Source organism: Phaethon lepturus, unplaced genomic scaffold (assembly GCF_000687285.1).
Source record: "Phaethon lepturus isolate BGI_N335 unplaced genomic scaffold, ASM68728v1 scaffold1158, whole genome shotgun sequence".
Classification (NCBI taxonomy): Eukaryota; Metazoa; Chordata; class Aves; order Phaethontiformes; family Phaethontidae; genus Phaethon; species Phaethon lepturus.
Window position 1 is genome coordinate 147 of NW_010558048.1, and position 26788 is coordinate 26934.

Sequence of the window (26788 nt, forward strand, 5' to 3'; positions counted from 1 at the left end):
AAGCACCAGGAGCAAAGAAGAAAAAAAGAACCCCTTTGTAAATGCTCTCCCGGCTTCTGGTTGCAAAAACCTGTTCTTTAAAGCTTCTCTTCTAAATCTCTCCTAGCTTTATTAATTTACTTTTTAAAATAAAGTCTTTCCTTTCTGGACAGTGTATTGTATATCTCTGTCCTCTGGTCATAGTAAGAACCTTAGCAACTCTCACGGCTTTCCCCAGAGCTCCCTTGGCTTCACTGCAGCCGCTTGGGATGTTTCCCAGCTCTCTCTCCCCATGACTTACCTGTGCCTGTCAATTTTCATGTCTCTGATAATAAAAAGTGTGCTGGAGATGTCATCCTCCACTGGTGTGCCCATTTCCCTTTCACACGTTTCACGCATTTCTATATCTCTTGTGCTAAGTGTGAAATCAAAGGTTAAGTCCTGCTCAGGGTCCTTTTAACCTTAGCGAGGCTTTCTGCAACTGTGAACTGACATTTGACTGCAAGACAGAGACCCCACAGGGTTAAAATCATATGTGTATCATGGGAATTAATTCTGACTTGTAACCAGTGGAGCAAAGTGAATGCTCTTTCTGTCTACATTTGAACTGCTGAATTGCATTTTCACTTTTGTCGTTAGTTTTGTTTCACTTTTTGTATTCTGTCAAAGCTTACTTTCCCCTCTAAAAGGAGCTCAAATAGGTAGCCATCGTTTTTCATATCCAATCCAATTAACAAAAGGTATGTTAATTCTAGTGTAAAGGGGAGCAATGCCATAAAATAACCTAGTTTTCTTTTAAAAAGTAAACCGTAAAGCCATGCCTTTGTACTGCAGAAATAATGCGTAGTTGATAAATTATTCTCATTATTGTCATAAAATCTGAATGCGTGTGCATCTATTTATGTTTAGAAATAAATGTTATGTTTATCAATACATGGAGGTAGAGACCAAGCCTCCTCTTAGTGAAACACAAAACAAATGTCCTGCTGACTTCAATAGCAGTAACTTCTCCCTGGGTCAGCAAGAATGTTTGCTGAAACTGTCAGGGTGGAAGTTTTGAGGATTTTTAAATCAGCCAGCATACATTTGTTAAAAATAGTCCCTAAAAAATTTAGTTTGGCTTTGCATTATATCACATCTACCTATTTTTCCTCCTATTATTTTCACAAATGTTGAGTGATAATAACAGCAGACCATATTGTAGGATATTTATTTCTTAGCTTAGTTTCTTATGGAATCAGAGGAATATCTATTACCAGTGAGAAGCCAATGCTTTCATGTCTTACATCAAGTGGTTAAAATAAATGACCAGGAGTACTACTGGCTATATATGAAAGGGTTGTATTTCTTCCCATGAAACAGGATTAATTTATACCTCTCATTTCAAACTTTAAAAATCAAGATGAAAACTATAAACACAAAAATATTTTGGTCATCCCTAAAATTAGTTCTTTACAAAAGTCTTGGGAAAATCACTATGAGTTTAATAGTTTTTTAGTTTACAAGCATTTATGTAAGTTTTAAATAAATAGCTGTTACCCATATGACATTGTTAGGGGTTGAATAATGTAGATCATATTTTAAAATGTATGAAAATTGTTCTGAGGCTTACCTGTTCATTCAATTAAAAGTTGCCTATTTAAATATATAAACCACACTTTCAATATTACATTAAATCTTGTTAATAATACTTCCTTTCCTTTACTAAGTATGAAGAATTGTGGAATGTAAGGATGAGTTTGATAAATAGAAGGCTTTTGGTTTGCTTTTCTACCTGCATAAAAAGTGATGCTGAACTTTTTTTTTTTTTAGTGAAACATACAAGGAACATTGTGTGTTGTGCAAATTATCATGTCTGCCTTTCCTTACCCTCCCCCTAACTGAATATGTCTGTTCTCTGAATTCCAGATCTACAATGGTTAAACACTGAAGGTCCTATTTCTCTTCACAAAGACCTTTGTGGAAAAGTTGTGGTGTTGGATTTCTTTACTTACTGCTGCATCAATTGCTTGCACCTGCTGCCTGATCTCCACGCGTTAGAGGACCAATACTCTGATAAAGGTAAAAGTGCTTTGGCTGGCTTGGAATAGAATTTCCTGGCAGTGTTGCAGGCGGAGTAGCTGAGTCACTTTGTTGCTGGTTACTAAACAGCTGGCAACATTTCAGGGGTGCCTAAAAATGTCTTCTAATCTTTTAAGTAGCCTAAAAAAGGTGACTGTGTATACTCCTATCACATTTTTTAATGGGGTTAAATAAGGTATCTGTTGTGTCTGTATAATTAAAGAAACAGGATATGTGCTTAAAGCCCAAATCTGATATCCTCATAAATAAGGCTATTTGCAAAAAGCTACGCAAGGATGTAAGATGCAGGCTCAAAGTTAATCTATGTACGTAATCCTCTATACTTGACTTAGGAACTGGCTGTGAGCAGAACATAGTAAAGGTGGTAGGATGGGTATAGTTAAGGTTACTTGTTTTTTTCTAATCTAACTGAAATAACAAAATATCTAAGCTTGGTTTAGAATTTTTTTTTTTGTATTGGCGTCACCTTATATACCATTAGTAGTCCTGCATTCTGGAGAGGGAATCAAACTCTTTAGATTTCATCTCAGATATGAAATTTATATTTCTGAGTGAATAAAAATGCAGGGTAGTATGCTATTTAGAGTGCAGTCTCTTGTCATCATGATGACTTGTCAGAGATAAGCTGTGGTCTTACACAGAGTGTATCAGCTACTCACTTATCCTGGATATTTTAGTAGACTGAACAGTGAGATGAAGAGCAGTGTTACTTTCAGCCCTAAAAATATTATATTAAACATAATATAGGTAATAAAAATAATTTTATCTTATAATGTTTAAGTCTCTGATTCTCCATTGGCAATTCTGATTGATTTTAATTTTGGCAGCATTTATTTTAATGGGTTACCTATTGTCACTAGAAGAATAAATTGCAATGTTTTTGAAATTTCAAGTTCTTTAAGTAGTTCACCTATGTATTGTAGGTTTACATAGCACTTTACAGAAGACTCAAATAAACTAATTTTTCTACCTTGAGAAGCTGAGTGCTCTGCTCTGAAGAAATTTGAGATCTGGTATAATGTTTTAGATATGAGGAACTTTATCTAATAAGGAAAAACTGTCATGGCATTTTTTTGTGAGAGAGGCAGTTTTAAGTGGAAGGTGATTAGCAAATGATAAATGGACTGCTGTGGGCATGCTGGGAGGAAGGTCTAGACTGAGATTTCACAAGATTACATTGATCATATAATGAGTAACATCTTTAAATGACAAAAATATTGTAGTATAATGTTATTGTATTAATATAGCTGTCATATCCTTAATCTGTTTTTTGAGACCAAGCTGTTAAATCAGTTGATAACAAAAAATTAATTTGTAACAACCTCTCCCCACACACTTTAAAGTATTTTAACATCTCCTTACTGGTATAGAAGAGGCTGCAGCACTCTGAACTGAACTGGAGGTCCACTTGGAGACACTTTTCCTTGTTTGACTTTTATTAAACTTCCTATCATAGGAATCAGTACTTGAGAAAAGTACTTTGATGATAGGTGATAAATTCTTTTTGCGTTTGAGCTATCCTAATAAGTTGGTTTTGGATTTGAGCTGTCCTGTTTCTACAGAAACTGGAGTTAGAAAAAAGATACTTGGGATGAAAGTGGAAAAACAAATGGAGGTAAAAGGAAGGAAGAGCAGGTGTGTGTAACATTCATCTTAAATTTAATGTGTTAGGAAACAAAGGGTAGCAGTTGGATTCAGGAAGAGATTAAGGTGCTTGATGGTTCAAACAAAAAGAAAAATACATTTGTTTTTTTCACTATAGCTCTCCCTTTTGGTTTTTTCTGGTTTTATGTTTTGATTGTCAGCCTTTTCAGGATTATTTAATCTTTCTTTGTTGTGCTCTGTGTGTAGATTTTAGCATTACGGTAGTATAAGGCTATATATTGAAATATGTATGTGTATAAATATGCCAAGGCAGTAAGGGTTGTGGTTTTTTAAGCCATAGGAAAATACTTCAGTACATGGTTTTATATCAATGTGCATCTTCTTCAGCAAAGTCAAACATAATTTACTAATCACTTGGAGAAAGAGGAGAGTTGTTGACTTGAGAAACTTGAGAAGAATAAGAGTAAATCAGAAAGGATAAATAACACTAAATCAGACAGGATGTTGGACATATCAAATGCTTTAAAAATGTCTAGAGGTATTAATGCAGGTATCTTGGTATTCAGCCTTATTCTGGAGTTTCATTCTATTTTCATCTACTCTCTTGTTTAATTAATGGAGACTAATTAAAAAATCCACTGGACCCGCACCAGCAGGTCCATGTCTTTCCTGTGCTGAGGGCTCCAGAGCTGGACAGAGTACTCCAGGTGGGGTTATATTTGAATGAGAAAAAATCCCTTCTCCCTTCAGAGGATGGGTGACAGGTTCACTTTCGGTTGTGTTGGTTCCAAGATCTATCAACTCATTATTGCAAAAATGATTTTGGTGCAAAAGGTGAGCGAGACGATTTCTTTTGGAAGCGGCAAGTGAAACTGCAGCTTTACTAAACTTTAGATTTGTAAAGATAGCATTCATTTACACGTTTTGTGTGTGTATTTATCATGTTATAGAAGTGGCAGAGGGTGCTAACCTAGCAGACAATGTTAGTCAGAATGAAAACATTTTACTCTGACAAAGCATCTATCTCATAATACACTTCGATTTTTAATCTATTGTTTGAATATTTGAAGGAATGTTGCCTGTATTTTTCTGCATAACTAAGAACAAACCTCAATATTGATATAATTCACAGCAATGTCTTTTTTTGATTGTACATTGTGTATATATATTTTTGATACTCCGATATATTTTTTTAATGTGGTTCAAATGCCCTCTTACACGGAGTATGTTGAAACTTCAACAGTGTGATCATCAGACAAAAGAAGTCTGAACAAGAAGCTGTAGTTATAGGATAATCCTAAACCATTATATACATAATTGTACATATGCACGTAGTTCTATTGTCTGGAACTTCAGATCTGTTTCAAAATGAAGGCTGCTTTTCATAGGATTAAATGTTGCCTAGCGTCTTTATCTGATATGTTCTCACTGTTATCTTCAATGGTGCTATTTCTGTTTTTCAAGTGGCATTCAGAAAGTTATTTTAAACCCCGGTGCATATTCAGTTCATGTTATCAGCAGTCCAGAGATGACTTCTATAAGAGGGAGTACTTTTTAATATTCAGAAATAGCTTGGCATAAGTCCAGTGTTGTGCTTTGGTATAATCCTTCAAAATAAAGTGTTTTAAATGGTGTGCATATTCTTATATCTCAGCATAGCATCTGTCAGTTTCCACAAGAGTTTTCTTCATGAGAGGATGTTACAGCATATTTGTGCTGTTCAGGTATTCAGTATAGAATTGTCTTTCTAGCTTTAATGGTATTTTTGAAAGACAAATACTGCTGCTGATGTTCCTATTATAGTTAAAATGTTTGACCTGTTGTCTGGAGTTCAGCAGTTAATGATACCACGGCCTTAGCTGTCTGATATTGCAACATGCTGTGCCTATAGGATTGATAGACTGTATCAGTTACAGAATTAAAAAAATCACTGTATCTGTGAAATTGTTATATTTCTATATATAGAAACTAAGTCTTTTATTGTGCAGCACTTTACCCATTCCTGTTGTCACATGGAAATATTACCATTCCTGCAGGTGCTGCTCTTCTCCATTAACACTGGTTTATAGTTGAGGAGAAGGGCTAAAAGAGAAAAATAGTTTTCCATTTCTCTGTAACTGAATAAAAAGTCAACCTGAGATTAAATTAGGTTTTTCTTAGAAGGAAACAAACTTGTCTGAGCACAAATAATACAACTATTTAAGACCTGAAATAATTGCCTTTCTTACATTTCTACCACAAAACCAGAGGTGTGGGTAGAACAAAGATGTCCAGCTAGCCAGATTGCACCTCTACTGTTAAGATAGGAGAAAAGCATAGAAGTAAATGCCACATTCTGTTCCAAGCCATGTCCTTGGATGCAGCTGTTTACAGTTGGTTTTGGGCCCTGGTTCAGGCCCTTTCTGATCAGAGGGCTGGTTTCACCGTTCTTGCAATGGCAAACTCTACTGACTGTAACTGCAGGGCTTTTGGAGAAGTGCTTAACAACAGCATTTTATTTTTACGTATTTGCTTGAAGTTTTAGAAATAGTGAAGTCCTTTATGGATTGGGTAGTAAATGCCGAATACCAGTAATGATCTGATATGTAAATTTCCAGTTTAGAATGAATTGTGTGACACATAACAAGCTGATGCTAAATGAAATAAAATGTATAAGACAGGCAAGTTGTTGTGGAAAAAAGTACACTTCTTGTGGATTCAAAATTAAAATGCTAAAATGCTAAATAAATAAAATTATTTTCTTTGATAAGGGCAAAGATGCATTCTGCAAGCTGCAAGAAGTTATTTTGTGTGTGGTTTTCCTTCTCAGAGAGCTAATTCTGGATTTTGCTAATTGCAATTGCAACTGGAAGAGTCAAGAGAGAAAATCTGGGGGAAAGAGGGCTACTGTTCTGGCAACTATGAGAAGCTAGAAGATGAGAAATCAGTTAGCAAGAAGAATGAAAATATTTAGGTTATGTTCTGATTAGATTTGTGATAAACTGATGAAGTCTTTTCCTGTTGTAACAAGTGGTTATCATAGAATCATAGAATAGTTTGGGTTGGAAGGGACCTTTAAATGTCATCTAGTCCAACGCCCCTGCAATGAGCAGGGACATCTTCAACTAGAGCAGGTTGCTCAGAGCCCTGTCTGACTGACCTTGAATGTTTCCAGGGATGGGGCATTTACCACCTTTCTGGGCAACCTGGGCCAGTGCTTTACCACCCTCATTGTGAAAAATGTCTTCCTTATCTCTAGCCTAAATCTCCCCTCTTTTAGTTTAAAACCATTACCCCTTGTCCTACAGCTACAGGCCCTGCTAAAAAGCCTGTCCTCATCTTTCCTATAGGCCCCCTTTAAGTACTGGAAGGCTGCAATAAGGTCTCCGTGAAGCCTTCTCTTCTCCAGGCTGAACAACCCCAACTCTTTCAGCCTGTCCTCACAGGAGAGGTGTTCCATGTCTCTGATCATTTTTGTGGCCTCCTCTGGACCTGCTCCGACAGGTCCATGTCTTTCCTGTGCTGAGGGCTCCAGAGCTGGATGGAGTACTCCAGGTGGAGTTATATTTGAATGAGAAAAAAATTGCCTTCTAAAAATGAAGTATCTGCTACTACAAGTGACTGAAACAGTTCATATTTTCAAGTCTTCTTAAAAGAAGAGAAAGGTTTTTTTGCTGAGAAAACATTTATTTTTAAAATTGTCTTTTCTATGTGAGTGTTCTTTCAGGAGGGCTATTTCCATTCACTGCTGTTTAGGATAAAGCATAACGATATTAGAGTAAGCACCAAATAACAGAACTTGCTTACTTAGAGATTCGCATTGCACATCTGCCTTTATCCTTTATAGCTAAATTGCATTCTGCTTATCTAAATTTAATAGCTGTTCAGCCAAGCTTATTTTGTCTATAGTAGCACAATACAACATTTTCAATTGCAGTGAGTATTTGTATGAGCACAAATCAGTCTGATTTAAGAACCTTATGAATTTCTCCAAGGATCTACGCTCATTATATTTCAAAGTATAAGCATCATCAGAATTGGGTTAGATTGGATAATGGTTGTTCTTCCTCCATGCTACCTTGTACAGACTCCAAGTCTTCTTTGCTTTTTGGTATTGTTTGAATTACTGAAAAAATATGGCACTACAGGGAATCCGCCTATAGATGTTGGTGACTGGGGGAAGGAAGGAAACTCCCCAGATATTTGAATGCTACTGATAAAAGGGTTTATAGATGCTAAATATTTTTATAGACCTGACTGGGGGAAAAAAAAGTAGTACTTTTTTTTGCTGTTGTCAAAATAATTTCTAATACTGCAGTAAAATTAACTCAAGTTGGATGTCAACTCTAAGGATTTTTTCCTTTCCTATTTAATTTCACTCCTGTCCTCAAAATAGAACAAAAGATCACATGAAAATATAAAACTTTTACTTGGACAAAGAAGTAAAAAGATCCTAATTTTTATTTACAGTTAAAAAATGCTTGCACTATCCAGAAATTTGGTTAAGTAGTAGGGTTAATGTCTACGGTTTTCCATTAGATTAACAGTTCTGGTTTAAAATTACTGTATTGCAGCTTTCTACAACTGCGTGGTTATTTTTGTTATCTTCTTTACTTCAGTTAGAAACCTTGACTGTAACAAGATTATGCTTGTGGCTGAGACCTTTAAGATCATGAAGTCCGACTGTTAACCTAGCACTGCCAAGTCCACCACTAAATCATGTCCCTATGCACCACATCTACACGTCTTTTAAATACTTTCAGGGATGGTGACTCAACCACTTCCCTGGACAGCCTGTTCCAACACCTGACAACCTTTTTGGTGAAGAAGTTTTACCTAATATCCTACCTAAACCTCCCCTGGCACAACTTGAGGCTGTTTCCTCATATCCTATGGATTGTTACTTGGCAGAAGAGACCAACGCCCACCTTGCTACAGCCTCATTTCAGGTAGTTGTAGAGAGTGATAAGGTCTCTCCTGAGCCTCCTTTTCTCCAGGCTGAACAACCCCTGTTCCCTCAGCAGCTCCTCATAAGGCCTGTGCTCTAGACCCTTCACCAGCTTTGTTGCTCTTTGTTGGACGTGCTTGTGCACCTCAACATCTGTCTTGTGGTGAGGGGCCCAAAACTGAACACGGTATTCAGGGTGTGGCCTCACCAGTGCCGAGTACAGGGGCACAATCACTTCCATAGTCTTGCTGGCCACACTTTCTGACACAAGCCAGGATGCTATTGGCCTCCTTGGCCACCTGGGCACACTGCTGGCTCATGTTCAGCCAGCTGTCAACCAGCACTCCCAGATCCTTTTCCACCGGGCAGCTCTCCAGCCACTCCTCCCCAAGCCTGTAGCGTTGCATGGGCTTGTTGTGGCCCAAGTGCAGGACCCTGCACTTGGCCTTATTGAACTTCATACAGTTGGCCCCAGCCCATCGATCCAGCCTGTCCACCTCCCTCTGCAGAGCCCTCCTACCCTCCAGCAGATCAAGACTCCCACCCAACTTGGTGTCATCTGCAAACTTACTGAGGGAGCACTCGATCCCCTCATCCAGATCATTGATAAAGATCAGAACTGGCCCCAATACTGAGCCCTGGGGAACACTGCTTTTGACCGCTTGTGGGTCACTTCTGACTTGTGGCTCACTTTAAGTACAAAGTGAGACGAAGCCCAGTATTGATGTCATGTGCAGAGTTTACTTCATTTGGTGGAGATTAGGCTAGTAAAACATAATTTAATGCCCTGAAAGAGGATGTAGTCTTTTTTTATTTTTGTCTGTCTCCCCCCCGCCCCGACACCTCTCTTTTTTTGTTCCTAGAAAGTACTGAAAAGTGACTTGACTGAAGGAAGGCTCTTCATGCTTTTCCTATTGGGTAGGAAAGTGGAGTAGAAAATTTGGGGCTGCTTACATAATTGTCTACATGGGGCAGAAGTAGATTTATTTCTTATCACAAGGGAAAAGCTGCTGAAGTCTGAGCCATAGATTTTTATTTCTGTGTTTAATTTCATAAAAGTAAGAAAATAAGCAAGCAATTCAAGGAAGCTCGTAACTCTGTGCTTTTGATTGATTTTAAGGTTGGTATTATGTATTCAGTGTATATAAGCAGAATTATATTACTTCATGCTTATGCAACACCTTCATACTAGGATTTCGAGTGCAGTTACCACTGCTATGGGAAAACCTAAACTCTTCATTAACCAAATGTAGAAATTAAGTTAAACATTTTAAGGGGAGGGGCAAAAATCAATGATTTCATCCTCTTCCCCCTTTTTTCCCTTTTTCCCTTTTCCCCTTTTTTTCAAAAAAAGTTTGAGCCTTCCTCGTTTGCTGTTTCTGTTTTTTTGTCATAGTTGTCAGTGCTGCCATTTTTATTTGAAACATAGAATACTGTACTGATTTCAGTAGCTTATACATTATTTTTTTACTGTTTATCTAGAGTTAGATATGCCAAGGTAGCTCTGTACTTCCAGAGTTCAGTGTTACATTTGTGATTCCTAGTTAACTGTGGAAAAGAATTATGTTTTCTGAAACACCGTAGTTGTGTATCGGAATCAAAAGACAAAGAGGTATCATAAACATCTGAAAAAGCCCAAGGTATCAGTTGAATTGCTACAACTTACCCATAATTATTTTGAAAGTATTTTCTACCTTAGTATGTAGAGGTTCAGAAACTAAGAACAATTTATAACATATTAAATGTCAACTGGCTGGGGAAGTAATGGTCCTAAAGTTGAGTAATTTTTCTGAAATGCTATTTCTGAGTTTCAGTATTTTGTATAGGTAGCTGTCTATAGTCTTACTGAGATGGAATTGCTTTTTGTTTTTTCAAATTCTCTTTCATTCTGGAAAGCAGTCAGTCACATTGTAAGGTAACCGTGCTTCATTTTTACTTTTTTAAATTCAAATACAAATACGTTTCAATGCATGACTTTGTTTTTCCTTTCAGATGGTCTTATTATTGTTGGTGTCCATTCAGCGAAATTCCCAAATGAAAAAGTTCTGGATAACATTAGAAGTGCCATTCTGAGGTATAATATTGTCCACCCTGTAGTAAATGATGCAGATGCAACACTGTGGCATGAACTAGAGGTGTCCTGCTGGCCAACTCTGGTCATTCTTGGACCTCGTGGAAACATGCTGTTTTCGCTTGTTGGAGAGGGACACAGAGAGAAGTTGTTTTTATTTACTTCTATAACACTGAAATTCTACAAGGAGAGAGGACAAATCAAAGATAACTGCATTGGAATAAAGCTATACAGAGACTCCCTCCCACCTTCTCCCCTGCTGTTTCCTGGCAAAGTGACTGTAGATAATTCAGGAGAAAGGCTGGTAATAGCAGATACTGGACATCACAGGATTTTGGTTACTCGAAAAAATGGAGAAATTCTACATGCTATTGGAGGTAAGGGTATATAAGTTTATTATAGTAATTTTAGTTTAGGAGTAGAGTATGTTTGCGGGGCCTGATTCTTTTCTTAGAGGACCGAGCAAAATTTTTTTTTTAATATAAAATCAGTTTTACTGGATATGGGGGCATATAGCATAGTGCCATCAATGGGAGACTCTGTTAATACAACTGTTTGAGGTATCTAATTTTTTTTTTTTGCTTTGTTCCATTGACTAAGTTTTTATTTTTGTGATGTTTGATACGAATTACAAAAAATACATTTTGTATTCTTCTGAAAGAGTTGCAAATGGCTTTAGATTTGTGCATCCACATCCAGCAGCAAGGTAAGGAAAAGAGACAATAATGCCTCCCTTTCCAATAGAAGACATGAATGTTGAGTTGTGGTGGTGTGTGTGGAGATTTCTAGGGTGTGTTTTTTGTTTGATGGTGGTTGGTTTCTTTTTTTTTAATCAAGAGCATTCCTCCATAGGATCCCCTTCTGGTTTTTAAAGGAGAGGAGAATTATTAAGAACAGTGGCGTTGCATTAGTGCATAGGCACCTGACAATGAAGTTACCTTAGTGTATACTAAGGTAACTTTTACTAAGGTAAAAGGCCTGTGTTCTCACCAAAATTGAGGTGTAACATATAATCAAATTTTGAAAATAATGAAAGTTAATATTTTAAATTTAGTTACATTTGTTACAAAGTTTGTATCAATAACATTTCTGCTTTAAAAAACTAATCTCTCTGTTTCTCTAAGATTACTATTTGCTTTACAGTGCAAATCAAGAAAGTAGTTGAGCTTGCACACTCTTTGTATGCTTTATTCTTTCATAAATGAAACATTCAGACTTGTTCTTTTTTTTTAAACTGCTACAGTGGTCAAAATTACATGTTAAGGCACCAAGTACATAGGTGCTAGGACAGTCCATCTGTGAGCAGCCATTAACAGCCAGATTTAGGAAGTGGTTCAATCCCCAAATCATTGAAAACAATGGTTCTTTTATATCTCAGAATCAGGACCTGTATGCTGATGTGTCTTATATTACTTAGTCTGGTATTTAGTAATGCCTATCCTATGGCAGCATCCTGCAAACCTCATAAAAATACTAGTGGCACTGCGGTTTAAAGAAAGGAAGAAAATCTCTTGCTAGTTTATGCATTGGATGACATAAAACCTCATAAAAATGCCAGTGGCACTGCGGTTTAAAGAAAGGAAGAAAATCTCTTGCAAGTTGAAGTAACGGTGCATTGGATAGACAGACTAATTATCCAAGCTAACCTGATGAAGGCATTCATCTTAATACCCTTCTCTTACGGGAAGTACAAACAGGATTTCTTACGGCAAAAGTGAGAGAATTTTGTTTCTGTTTGATGTGTGAGATGAAGACTCTGCCAACAAGGTACCCTTTAGTGTTCTCGGAAGGGACGCTTCCCTCGGAATGGCTGTTTAGTGACTAACCTTGGAACTCATACCCCTCCTTCATGTGCCACCCTGTGCTGTTCCCTTCCCTGGGGATGTGCACCCTGACACTTACCAAGGGGAACTACTGGAATCTGACGCACCAGCACCTCACTGCTGTGTGTCTGTTAAGGTCTAAATTGTCTTCTGACGGTAGGTTGTAAAAGTTTGTGTATTTCAGTGACTCAGTTAAATGATTCAGTGGGCAGAAAATAATGTAATGAAATTGATAATACAGTAATAAATGTGGGCATGCACAAAGGTTGAAATTACTATATTTACATCATAAATCATGATGCACACATAACTCATATCTAAATGTCTGCTGCTGACACATACTGCTAATGCACTTTAAATGTTACTCCCTCTGAAATACGATGCTTACCTTCATACTGTTATATTCAGGTCATGTTCCTTTCTATTTCTTGATTGTTCTGTGCAGAAGACTTGTCACTCTGTCATTCTTACTGTTCTTTTGTGTAATTAGTTCCATGTCATCTTTTTCCTAATTACTATTATTAATGAGAAAATGCTGCTAATGAAATACTAGTTTCATTTGTGATTACATCAAAATCTAAACCATTGAAATGGAATTGAGTTTTGTAAGTTAAAATTTTTCCTGCTGGCTGGCTTTTTGATGTAGTTGGGAATAAAAAAAAAATGTAGTTTTTTATATCTGTCTTCCACTGTTGCTGCTGTTCTTTAATGCAAGGGAACAGGAGAAATTTAGACCTCTATTAAGGCTTCTCTTTGAAAGATGAGTTTAAAGAAACAGAGAACTTGTGGAGAATGAGTTCAAAACTTAGTAGCACCAGGCTATTGTAATTATGTAGCACAAGTGACTAAAATGAGACTACACAAAATATTAATCATGTGCTGTGAAAGCATCTCTTAGAATATTTAATTCTCTTACAGGTTTAAATGTATGCACTTCATTTTTCAGTTTTTTTTTTTCTAATGTTACTTTTGACTTAACTTTGTTTCATTTATAGGTCCAAACAGTGGAAGAAGAGATGGAAGATTTTCAGAGGCAGCTTTCAACTCACCACAAGGGATTGCTATAAAAAATAGTGTTATTTATGTAGCTGATACAGAAAACCACCTAATTAGAAAGGTAGATTTTCCATAGGAAATTCAAAATTTAATCTCTTATGCCTTATTCTACTTACACTGGTGAAAATTTAAACCACATTAATTATTCTCCAAATACACTCAATATCAGGAAGGAAATTTGGCCTAATATCTTATAAATAAATGCTGTTGTGCAGTTGGTGTTTAAAGGGCTACATATAGTTTTGTGCTTCCTTTGAAATGAAGATGACATGCACTACTTGTTCTAACATAACTGATTTTTTTTTCTAGTGACTCTTACTTTCCTGTTATGAGAAACATCTATTCTTAGTACTGGAAGCAAATACTGTTTTTGTTTCACTTCCAGTAGTATCAGATTGTTATCTAAAGTTATTGTACTACTATGGTTCAGTGACTATCTAAACTTTTGTTAGCTGTTTGGGTCTCTAAAGTGCAGGTAACGGCTTTAATTTCAGAATTATCTGCGTGTGGATGTCTTTGATTAAATGCTTGCAAGGTTTTAGCTCTTTAGCTTGCAAGGTTTTAGCACTTTAGCATTTAGGAGTGTTACTTTTTATATATATTGTCATTGTATCTTACATTTGGTTAGGTCAAATTTAGAATAATCAGAAGTTATTTTTTTTGAAGCAATATAATATTACCTTACTATTAAAAGTATTTTATGCATCTCAGAAGATCTTGTACTCAGATCTTCACCAATATGTCTGATTCATGATCAGAGGAGGCACATCCTTATCCAGTTTGGGGTGCCTTCGTACTGTTAGGTAGGTTCATTCTGCGTTTCACTTCAAAGCACTAGTCCACAAAGAAACCAGGGAGTCCACAAATTCCCTGCACTCCCTGGTAGTTGGCTACCAGGTTTTATTCTGGAAAGGACCAAGGTTCCCCTTGGTGAAAAAAAAACATTGTTACTAAAAATGAGTAGTTTGCTCCAGGGTCCTAATCTTACTAATATTCATCACTGTTGCCTGGTGACCACAGGAAATTAAGTGTTACAAGTAGCAAAGACAGCACAGAAACAGGTGAAGATCTGGATCATATTGCTTCAGCATTTTTCATGATAATTAGCTGTTCCCGTTCATCTAAATGTGCCATGAGGGTACCCAAGAGTTGAAGTAATACAACAGCTACAGGACATACTTTCAAATGTTTGTGCAGGCCATGGGCCTTGCAAAAAGAATGCATTTACTGTTACAAAAGTTAGATGATGCTATGTGTTAGAAAATAAGCAAAAGGGGAAGGAAAAATAAAGGGGTTTAGGCTGCAGAAATTACGTAAAATAAAAACATCTTTTGCTCCAGTGCACGAAATAAACTGCAAAAACAATTGACTTTGTGCAGATTATTTTATTTTTATTTTTATGTCATAGTCCTATAGAAGTTTAAAATAAAATATCCACATCAATTGCTGATCTGAGTATTTATCTAGTAAATTTTGACGCTTTCTTCTAAAACTGCTGAGCAAACCTTGACAGAACAGTGTTAATTTTTGTTGCATGTGGAAGAGAATTCCAGGCACGTGGTTTTCCTGCTGCGCACTGCTTCCCCCTTTCTCCCTGACATTAGCAAGCATTGTGGTAAAATTAATTGTTTTCCTACATAAACAAATACCTGAAATTTGTTGGGATTTGTTTTTTATTTGTCAGCAAATCTCTCTGTTTTTGACATCTAGCTCAAATTATCTGTAACTTCAGTCAAGTTAATGTACATTCAGTGTGTATAATTTTGCTTCTTCTAGATTGACCTGGAATTAGAGATGGTGACCACTGTAGCAGGCATTGGGATACAAGGTGTTGATAAGGAAGGTGGAGCACAAGGAGAAGAACAGCCTATCAGCTCTCCATGGGATGTGGTCTTCGGAAGTTCAAGTATTGTATCAGTTGAGCTTTTAACATCTCATATGAGGCTGTTTGCTAAACGTTTTCCTGTTTTGGTAATAATCTGAGATATGAAAACGTAAAGATTTACTTTACAACTGAGTGTAAAAAACAGTGGTTTCATTTGCAGTGATAACTGCAGTGCTGCTTTGGATCCTTAAAAAATGTGTACTGTTATTTGATGTGAAGAAAAATTCTTTTGTAGAAAGTTATATAGTGGGTCCAAATACAGAAGGAAATTGTGATAGCTTTTGTTAGGCCAGTGCTGTATGCCAGGATCACTTAACTAGCTGCATTTTACAGGAAGTGGGCATTGTCTAGAAGTTCCTTTCCTTGACTATACAGACATGTCTGACCACTTGTAAATATTTGAGTTTAGGAAATAAAAATAATTTCAGTTGGGGACCTCTGTTTATTCCTGTTTAGGTGACTTAAAATAATTAGACTCAAGATCATGATAGACTCAATCAGATAGGAGAGGAATACCTCAGAAAAACCTTGCAAGCATCAGGAGGGAAAAACTAAATCTTTGCATAATAGGAAGCAAGAATCAGCTTTTGAGTGGTTAAGCAGCTTTCTTTCCTGATTCACTTAACACACACCTCAGCTTGACATTGCATAGCTGCCATGTTTTCAACTCTTATTAACTATGAGTTGATACTCTTATTTTCTCATCTTTCCATTTCAATATAATGTAGAAGTTGCAGATGCCAGTTTCTTAGCAATTACAGAACAATGCTTTAATGTGCTGTAAAACCCTTAAGTCAGTATTTCAGGCATAAAACTTGACTTCCAATACCGGGTTTTCTTGAATCTGCAGATGAATGAGGTGGGGAAGTGGCATGATTTAAGTCTGATGTCGTTAAATTAGAGGTGCTTTACTGACCTGGAAGCATTTTTTATAATCTTGGGACAGTTATGAAGGAGGAGAACACACTCAAATTAAGTTTAAGGGAACATGATGCTAGTTCATAAATCCTGATTGTATATAGTAGTCTTCTGGTAAAAATACCTTGTCAGTATAGACAGCGTACCACCAGCAGCCTTGACTACTTGAATAAGTGACCTGCATCAATTTTTAGATTTAACACTTTTAGTAACAAAGAAAAAGGGGGCGGAGGGCATGTTTTTGAAAAGTGCTGTCAATGACCCTTACAATCTGTTTTAAGCATATGGCATCCTACTTGAAAGAGGAAAGGGGAGTACCTGAATGAGAATCTCACTGGATGTGGGTTGCTGTTAGAATCATAGAATAGTTTGTGTTGGAAGGGACCTTAAAGATCAACTAGTTCCAACATCCCTGCCATGGGCAAGGACGCCTTCCACTAGACCAGGTTGTTCAAAGCCCCGTCCTGCCTGGCCTTGAACACTTCCAGGGATGGGGCATCCACAGCTTCTCTGGGCAACCTGTTCCAGTGCCTCACCACCCTCATAGTGAAGAATTTCTTTCTTATATTTAATCTAAATTTACCTTCTTTTAATTTAAAGCTGTTACCCCTTCTCCTATCACTACATGCTCTTGTAAAAAGTGCCTCTCCAGCTTTCTTTTAAGGCCCCCTTCAGGTACTGGAAGGCTGCAATAAGGTCTCCCCAGAGCCTTCTCTTCTCCAGGCTGAACAACCCCAACTCTCAGCCTTTCTTCGTAGGAGATGTGCTCTAGCCCTCTCATCATCTTCATGGCCCTCCTGTGGACTTGCTCCAACAGGTCCATGTCCTTCTTATGTTGGGAGTCCCCCAGCATAACCTCCATGGGTTGTTATTGCAGAGCTGTTTCACATATCAGCAAAGGAGGAAACTAACAACTCATCAGTGCTTCAGAAACTTAAGCCGATTAACAGAACTGTTCAAAATATCCTATAATTTTACTTCTCATTTTTCATGATGTTTTCTTCTGCTTCTGCCAGTAGTTGAGTATCTGTTGATACTTTTTATTTTTGAGAGCTCTGCTTGTTAAATGTTAATTGGTATGATTGTTATCAACATGAACATAATAATCACTGAATTAGTCACCTGTACTGTTTAACACTGCTGCATTTTTATAAGCGTTTACATAAAAATCAGATCGTCTGAATGCACTCTGCTCAGACCAGTATAGATTTTTTTCACGTTCAGCTGGAACCCAACAGTCAGTTGTCTATTTAGATCTCTACAAAATATAATATAACCTCTCAGTTAAGCAGAGGTTACATCAATTAAAATTCTTTCTTTGAGAGGGTAATATGCCAAATAGATAAAATGGGGGGGGGGGGGTTTTCAGTTTCTTTTTAAGATTTTTTTTATATGGCTTTGTGTGACTGAAGTTAGCTAGGGAAAATTTAAATTACTGTAATAGCTACATCAAACTCTTTAGAAAACTGTAACCAAAGAGAGTTGTCAAAACAGAGGGTTACACTGAGTAGAATGCTAACAGGAGCCTGTCTTGGAGCATGAGGAACCAGGACTGCGTCTTGTAGTCTCCAGTGCATTTGTCTTACAGCATAGATACTCTCATGAGCTGTGGCGACTTGTCAGACATCAAAATAGTTTGTCAACACTGCAGCAGAGTTTGTCAAAATTATACTGTTACTGCAAATTGCTTGAGCCTGGTAGGATCTTGTGTTACTGTGCAGCATATCATAGGATGCATTTGTTATTCAGTAAATGCATACAAAGCACAGTCGTAGGAAGTCTTCACTGTCCTGGGCAGAGACCCAGCCTTCTGTTGGAGGTTCTGTGTGCTGTCCTACAAGTAGATACCCAGTTGTCAGCATATTAAAACTGGTGTGCCAATGTCTATGTATGCATTTGGATGGATGAAGTAATTGATTAGAGTTCCAAAAATTACTTTTGTTTGCATTCACACAGCAGTGCCCATTTTTTACATATGCTTATATGTATCTCTGTGCAAGTTGCAGGAGGTAATGTACACTTCAACAACTTTAGGTCCGTTATTACAAAATTATTAAGTTTGACTTTTGTGTTAACTGATATGACATATGGGAAATAATATAATACTTTCCCATTTTCTTTAGATCTATGTAGCTTAAACTGTGTACAAGAGACATTTTTTCTTTTCAGAAGATAGATTTATGAATTTTATAGTTTTTAAACATGTAATGCTTTTGTGAGTTTCCTTTCAATGTTCAAAGCCATGCTATCCAGAACATGAAAGGGAGAAAAAAAGAAGTTTAAATATTTAAGCTGTTTAGGTACTACACTAGATAGTATTGAACAGCTTATGCTGACCTTTTTCAGAGTCTCAAAGGGAAAGGCTACCTCTTAAGAGAAATTTTTTTTTCTGTATCATTTATATTTCTTGAGATTACTTCTACATACGGATTAAAGTATGTATTGATCAATTAAAAGACTTCATTGTTTGCATTTTAAAATTTTAATGTATAGTTTGTTATGAAATTAAAAATATTGAAAAAAGTTTATGAGGATGCAGATAAGTTAATATTCAGAACAGGTACTACTAAATAGTATGCTTTTAAGCATAATCATAGTATTTCAATGAGATAGTATTTCAATGGGCTTTTGTTCCCCTATTTTATACAGATGCCGAAGTCTGAGGAAAAGAGGTTAAGTGACTGTGAAATACCATTTAAAAGAAAGTTGGCAAAATGTCTCTCTTTAAGGTAGAGGAGTTAATGGAGACAAAACACATGGTAGGATTCAGGCAGACAGTATTCTTCCTTGTCATATTTTTTATTTCTTTAGTTATGGCCACTGAGCTTGTGTTTTACCTCCCCCTTTAAAATTCTTGAATTAATTCCATGGATTCAATTCTGGCTTCGTTGAAGTTGGGACTGAAATTTGCATTTACATAGGATGTGCAGGAAATACAGGGGGAGGGCCAGCTTAAGAATATATTATTAATTACTGTGTGCTTTTTTAGCTTTCTCTGTTGTCCCCTTCTATTTTAATTCAGTGGGTGTTGAAAGCAAGTGATACTAAAATGCACAGTTGATCTGACTGTGAAATGTTCTTGATAGCTGCATTCTTGCTGGAAGGAACAGGACAATGACCTGTGCTTGGTGACATAACTTGGAAACACATAATGTGTTTCACATTCCAAAATCTGGTCTTAAATTGCATGATTGTAATCTATTTATAGAAACTCCCAAGTACAGTATTGACCATGCTTTCAGTAAACTAGTTGGAAATTTTTACGTCAGTTTGGGTTTTGTATAGATATTATATAAATGAAAGTACAGTACCTTATCAGACTGGTGCAATTTTTATAGCCCTTAAAAGGCAAAAGTATGTAAGATTATTTTTTTCTCTCTGTGTTTCTGCTAGAGAATTATTTAGTACCACTGCATTCCAGAGTAAACACTTTTTTTTTCTGAATTACTCATGGTGATTCTTCCCTAATTTAAAATAAACAAATAAATAAAGCAATAATCACTTCAGCAATAATCAAGTAGCACTTCCTGGGTGAACTTAGACCATATATGAACTGTTTGTGTCTGAACTGCCTTTATCTTGAAAGCATGCTTTCTACATATCACACTTCTTTTTCCTTCTAGTCTGGTCTCATTCTGGCATTGAAGCTCTAGCCTTCAGTGTCCTGTGAAAGGAATTTTCCTTGGTAATAGCTGAAAATAAAAAAGCTACTTTTGTGATCATCAGGGATTATTTAGGAATCGTTTTTCTGGACAACTCAAAATTTGAATTACTCTAAACAACATTGCATATGTAATGTGGCTGCGTGATGTAGCAATGTGGATTGACTTGGAATGCAAAAGGCTGTCTCATCTCTTTAGCAGTTTCCTATGCAAAGTACAAACTCAAAGATACTCCATTCAGCTTTGGCCTGCATCTGCCCTTGTACAAGTTCAGTTCCACAGAAAATCATGTTAGAGACATCATTGACACAAAACAGCACTGTCTGTCTTCTTTTCTTGAACTTGATCCTAAATTTACTTGTAAATGGTAATTATTTTTTATTTAAAATATTTGAAATTTCAAAAAAAAAAGTAACTTCATTAAAGATAGGGCTGAAGTAAAGTGTAAGACTTATTATAGGCTTTCATTCCTGTGTAAGAACTGTTTAAGGAGAAAAAGCCTTTTGAGAAACATGGCATTAAGAAGTTGCAGTGAAGGACTGAAGCAAAGCAGGACGTTACCCAGTCTTGCTTTGAGAGGACTTCTGAAGCGCATTGTTCCCTCTGTATATTGTCTGAGTGGGTCAACCAGCTTCATACTGGTGGCAGAATCACAGAGAGGGACAAATAGATTTAACTGGTTTTCACATGTTCTACATAATTTATGTATGGGTTCTGTCAACCCTAAGTGGCTTTCATTCCTGTCTCTAACTGGCATTTATTTTTTTTCCTTTAAGCATTTGAGAGGAGAGAGAAACTTTCAGAAATATTAGCTTTTTATGTGATCAGCCCAACAGACTATTTCTACAGGAACCTTGTTAAACTGAATGGCCTGATTCTGCATTCCAAGCAAAAACTAACAGTTTAAGGAGTTTATGGTATTGATGAATAGTAATAGCCTCAAAAGTTATTAATATTTCACATGTTCACTATAGAAACAGGTCAAGAAATTAGATATTTATGTTAGTATTTTAGTATAAACATGCCTTTGACAGAAACATACAAAGACTAAAGTCTTAACAGAAGGATGTAATGGGAGTTGTGACTGAATATCCAACAGTAATCCCACACAATTTAGTTTAACAGACTACATTTCTAGTAAGCTGGACTTCTCTACATCTCGACGAATGGATAATGATGATGATTACTTTCTGCAGTAAAAAGAAGCATTTGGATTAGCAGAGGTACCATCTTAACAGATGTCAAACTTAGTTACATTTTGAAGGCCATGACTTGAAACTGCCCTCTATAAAAGATTATGATATTTGTACCTGGGATGATGATTTCTCATTCTCTTTGTTCTGCACTCTGTAGTCTTGTTCAGTGAATTAAATGTATGCTTATGATAAAGAAGTTAAAACTACAAATGAGATTTCTAAACAGTATTTCAGATATCAGATACTGGTTTTAATGCAAAATTCCAGATGCAGAGCTGCTAAAAATTAAACATTCTTAACAAGTCTGACAGAGACTTTGTCAGGCATGCTGAGGTCAGAACGAGACACAGTTTTTAACTGTTCTCATTTGATGCTGAAAGTGCTTTTGAATGTGGAATGTATATCTTGGGGTCAGAGGAGACTACGGTGCCGAAGTACCCTCAAGTGTACGCATTTGCTATGCCTGAATAAGAATGAATAAAATACATAAACAGACTTACCTTTTGTTAAGATATACAGACTAGTGATGTGCTCCAATATTAAATAATCTAAATTAGTTCTTTCATGTTAACAAATGCTATCACTTCTACTTTGGATTTTTGAAGTATTTACTGCCATTATAGTCAGAAGGCCTGAGTTGGAAAACTTGTGAAAGAAAGAGAAAATATTTCATTATAGTAATAATTTTTAGCTCCCTATTATCTCCCATTGGTATATTCTTTTCTCTCAAGACATCCCCTTGGTATCTATGTCCAAGGATTTCCCTCAATGAGAGGGCAGGTTTGTTAACTAAGGAGGAAAATTCCAGAAGCATTTTGTTTCATGAAGGGTTATGCTGTTCGCATGATGCAACACTGAAAGAGTGCCAGGTAGTACAGGAAAAAAAGAAGAAAATTGATTTTTATTCCTCTGAAAAGGATGATGTGTACTTGTAACAGTCCAGACTTACGGTGCTAAAGCATTCCTCTGGGGCTTGGCTATCTCTCTCTCACTGAAGATAAGAAGAACAATTCTCTAGTTGTTCTGTCAGTCAGATTTGGATTTAATTTGCTAAACTTCCACTGACTTAAGTGAAGTTGAGTCTTGCATTCACATGCGCACATAGGCAGCCTGTTTATCTGTAAACTAGGAGGTGTGTTGTATAGCCCTTTTTGCCTATTGTGTTTTTGCAAAGGATGAGCATACAAACAGAATTCTTCCTTGCTACTTCTTTTTTTAAAAACAAAATTAGTAGGCAAGAATAATATTTTCGAACTTAAATCCTTTTAGAAAATGTTAGAGGTGCCAGCCACAAAATGTAACTTTGATTCCCAGGCTTTTAATTCCCAGACTGGAAGTAAGCATGCAGTCCCCAGACAGAGAAGCTGGAAGTGTGGGTAGTCCTGGGAATGGAATCTCTTCAAACAAATACTGCTGTTGACTGTTACAAAATAAAGTCTTTTTCTGTGCGTTCAGATTGACTCACAGTTAATGGTCAGCAGTATTACTGAACTATTCAAAGTTGTGTATGTGTACAAACAGGACTGTGAATTCTTAAAGCACAGATACATAGCAGAAGCAGATTCAAGAACTGAAACATGTATGTTGAAGAACTGTTGAACAACTATTTTGAACTACTGTTCAAGAACTGAAGTATAATATGGAATGCCAGTACATTCAGAGCTCTAGTTCATTATTAGTGAATCTTTATAACATAAGATATCACATTTGCAAGCCATACTTTGCTTTGATACAGGCAGCACTAAAGATAAGAAAGTACATACCCTAATAAGGAGAAACTACACTGTATTTTTAAAACAGCTCAAGATAGGTTGGAATGTGGTGCTTAAATGAATAAATGTACAAGAATTGCTTTGTTCTTTTATGTTGTTTTATGATAAATTCTTTAAAAATAGTTCTTTCCATTCAGGGATGATAAGGAGTTACGATAATGATGACATTACCATAATTTTAGCATGCTGGTTCTTCCTGGCCCCCTTCTCCTGCAAGAAGAGTACAAGGGTGACTATGGTGACATGTCCTCAAACTATTCTATCCTCAAAGAAGAGGTTTTTCTGTGTTTTGTTTCAGAACATAAAGCATTAAACTCTGTAGTGTCAGGACCATTGTGTGATAAAATACCTTAGCTGTGCAACTCTAGGCACGGTTTTTACTTTTCTGGTTTTGTACCATTTTTTTAATTAAAGTTCTGACATATTTTCTGCAATTCAGTATGCTTGTGCTGTTTCCATGCTTGCATCCATTCTCTTTGTTCTAATTGCCATCCAGTGGAAAATATTTAAGTTGCATTAAAATTTATGGCAATTACGGAGCTCGCTCTTACTTTTCCTATCTTGTTCTCAAGTTGAAGAAAGGATCTTCTCTCTGTTGATCTTACGTATTCAGTAGAATTTGAAATTAATATTGATACTTTTTTCCCTGTGTCTCACACTTGATACACCTTTCAGTGTGCAGAATTAGAGTAAGAAACCTTTTTAATTTTTCAACGTATAGCTGTCGCAAGGTGGAATTAGAGCATTGAACAGATGAAGAATGGAATAGATTTTTCTAATGTGCTCAGTTCTAGTCTTACTCCTTCATTTCTTTGGTGGATGAAGTGAATATTAAGTAATTAACAAAGCACTTTTTGAGATCCCTCCGCATGAACTGCACAGCATAGCAAGATAAAAAGCTCACTTTCTGAATTGGCCAGTGATTTTAGTATTGTTCATTCTGGGGTATGCTGAATAGTAGCATCTGAAAAGTGCAGGATATGCCTGATGGAAACAAAGTCCTGAAGTTGAACACGTGCTATATAGAAAGTAGTGAAATGAATTCATAGGCCACTTTCTCAATTCAAATCTCTTAGAAACAAGCTCTACTTAAAGCTGATACTGTAGTTTGTTTGGGGTTTTTTTTATTGGGGTGTTTTTGCCATTGCCAGTACTTTGGGACTATCTCTGGTGACGCATAGAACGTGTGTTTTCCAACTCATTTTGCAACTCTACCTGCTAAATTGAAAAGGTTTTAGGTGCTTTGGAAGTTTGACTTTTGTTCTTGGAGCTCTAGTTTGCATCAAAACATGGAGCCACATGGAGGTGCAGGAGAGAGTCAGCAGAGTTCCTTTGATCACAGTCTTGGAAACTTGCATCTTGATCCAAGAAACAGAAAAGGCTGAAGATAAACTACATTAAAACCATACCAGTACTACTCTGAAGAGGGCTCACACTATGAGGAAATTGATTCTGGAGACAGAAGGATGCTTTTTTTTTTTTTTTCCCCTCTTGCAGTGTGTAATGTAAGAGAGGTTTAGGGCTAGAAGAACAACAGCAGCATCTCAGTTGGAGGAACAGAGGTAATTTCATTTTAGGAAGATTGATTTGGACTAACTTCTCAGGTTTAAAATGCTTGCAAGCATTTTGTGTATAATTGCTCTTATTTTGAAACTCCAAAATGGGGGGTATCCATTAGATTACTTGTAAACAGCTATGAGGAGCATAGTGTTTTATAAGTTCAAGTGAAGAAGAAGTTTCTGTGAGCAATTTGAATGTGTTTTTCTGTTGACTGGCTAATCATTATTCCAATACTGGATACGTTCATTTAGAAAAACATTTTAATGTTGTCTCTGACTAGGTGGGACAGTTGTGTACAATGTGTATAGACTAGTACAGTGTTAGAAAGATAATAGTGTCCCCATTTTAATGCAGTTTTTCAATGTCAACTTTCTGTTCCATAAGATTTTCAGAAAAGGCTAAGTAAATTTCTTTTGGTTTTGTGTTGGGTTTTTTTTTTCAATGGTTTTTCACAGCTTCTCTTCATGCATTCTTTCTTACACTGTAATGCAGTATGTTTAAAGCTATAGAGCACTTACATGTTTTTGTCTTTCCAGTTGTATCATTTTACATATGAAGTATTATCTGGGCAAGCTTTATGTAATTTTATAGATTTGGATTGGTGAATAGCATGTTATACTTTGAGATTACGCATTTGTGATACCACATGTACATGTGCATAAGGAGTACAACTTGGAAACTGGATGGTTAGTGCAGGGGGAAATTAGTAACTGCCCACATCACATCTGATCTTTGAATAAACAGCAGTTGTTGTTTTCCAGAGTGTAAATCTACCTGACTCCCAAGCATCAGCTACCCTTCTCTTAAAAGCATTTATACTCTATACATAATGTACCAAAGGTACTGCCATTATTATTTTTTTCAAAACATGTATACAATTGCCAGTAGTTTTTTTGAATATCTAATTTTGTCACTAGCTTAGTAAAAAAAGCCCACTCACCCGCCAAAAACCATGGTTAGCAAAGACAAGTACATATTTGTGGGCCCATATGAATCCAAAACCAGGTGAGTCATGGACCCAATACAAAGTGTTGCAATAAGCAAATCCCATTTGAAGTATTGCCTTTACCAGGTAGGGTTATTAAGAACACAATTTTTATATCCTTGGGAAGAGTCCAGAAGAGAAATAGCAGAGTTCTTGGTAGATGAAAGACGTTCTCGCTCCTATTCTTTTTCTCTGTTTTTTTGGTTGGAGGCTTTTTTCCCCATGGCAGAAGGTGAGCTGGAGTAGAAGGGGATGGCAGGGTTGGTTTGTTGATTTCTTTGTTTTATAAAACGTTTCTAATTATTCTTTTTTTTCATCTGTTTTTATACATCCATTTTTAAAAGTTTCAGGGACCCAGGAAGATGATGTTTTATGGATAGCAATGGCAGGCACTCATCAGGTATGGGCACTGATGTTGGAAGGTGGAAAACTACCAAAAAGAAGGTAAGCAGCTGTAATAAGAGACATGTGAAATTACTGTTTGTCTTGATAAACAGCTTTCAAACCCTGAAGAGAGAGATAATCAAATTACAGTAAAAGTAATTTTTCTCAAGCTGTACTTAGCTTGAAGCTTGCTGCTTCTGTTCAGACTTAAAAGGTGTGTGTCCTTTAAAGTTCACCTGCTTTTTCCCACATCTGTTAGATGAAAGATGCTACTTTTGATATAAAACTACAACTCAGTAGGGCACATTTGTATAATTGAATATTACTTTTCATTGCATTTGCTGAATTAACTAGTGATGAATGATAAACGGAGGTGAAATAAAAGAATAAAAGTTAGCACAAAGGCATTGAATAATTCCTTGTGCTGCAGTATGGTTGGTTTTATAACTCACAAGTGCTTATCCTGTAGCTTCTGTTTATGCATAATGTCTGAAGTATTTCACACTCATTCTTGGACTTGGGTACTATTTTCCTTTAGTGATTTAAAGAAAGGAATCTGCCTTCGATTCGCTGGGAGTGGAAATGAAGAGAACAGAAACAACGCATACCCGCACAAGGCAGGCTTTGCACAGCCTTCAGGTCTGTCTCTGGCTTCCGAGGAACCATGGAACTGCCTTTTTGTATCAGATAGCGAGAGCAGCACTGTGCGAACCATCTCTCTGAAAGACGGAGCAGTGAAGCACCTTGTAGGAGGAGAGAGAGATCCATTGGTAATCACTTCAAACTTCCCCACACTGCCCTACTAATATTCCTCAAGCCTGACCTGGAGGAACCACTTTTGGGGTGAGAGGGTAAATGAGTTTCCGTGGCCATCAGTTTCTTA

The 26788-nt window shown here is 36.6% G+C and overlaps 1 protein-coding gene across 1 annotated transcript in view; it reads left to right on the forward strand.

Moving 5' to 3' along the window:
• The first annotated feature begins 1865 nt into the window (after window positions 1-1865).
• NHLRC2 (NHL repeat containing 2) overlaps window positions 1866-26788 on the forward strand; it is a 31097-nt gene continuing 6174 nt past the window's right edge. Inside the window, 6 exon segments of the mRNA XM_010292918.1 lie at window positions 1866-2040; window positions 10586-11041; window positions 13483-13604; window positions 15320-15449; window positions 25866-25965; window positions 26444-26675. Coding sequence (XP_010291220.1) covers window positions 1866-2040; window positions 10586-11041; window positions 13483-13604; window positions 15320-15449; window positions 25866-25965; window positions 26444-26675 — 1215 coding nt within the window.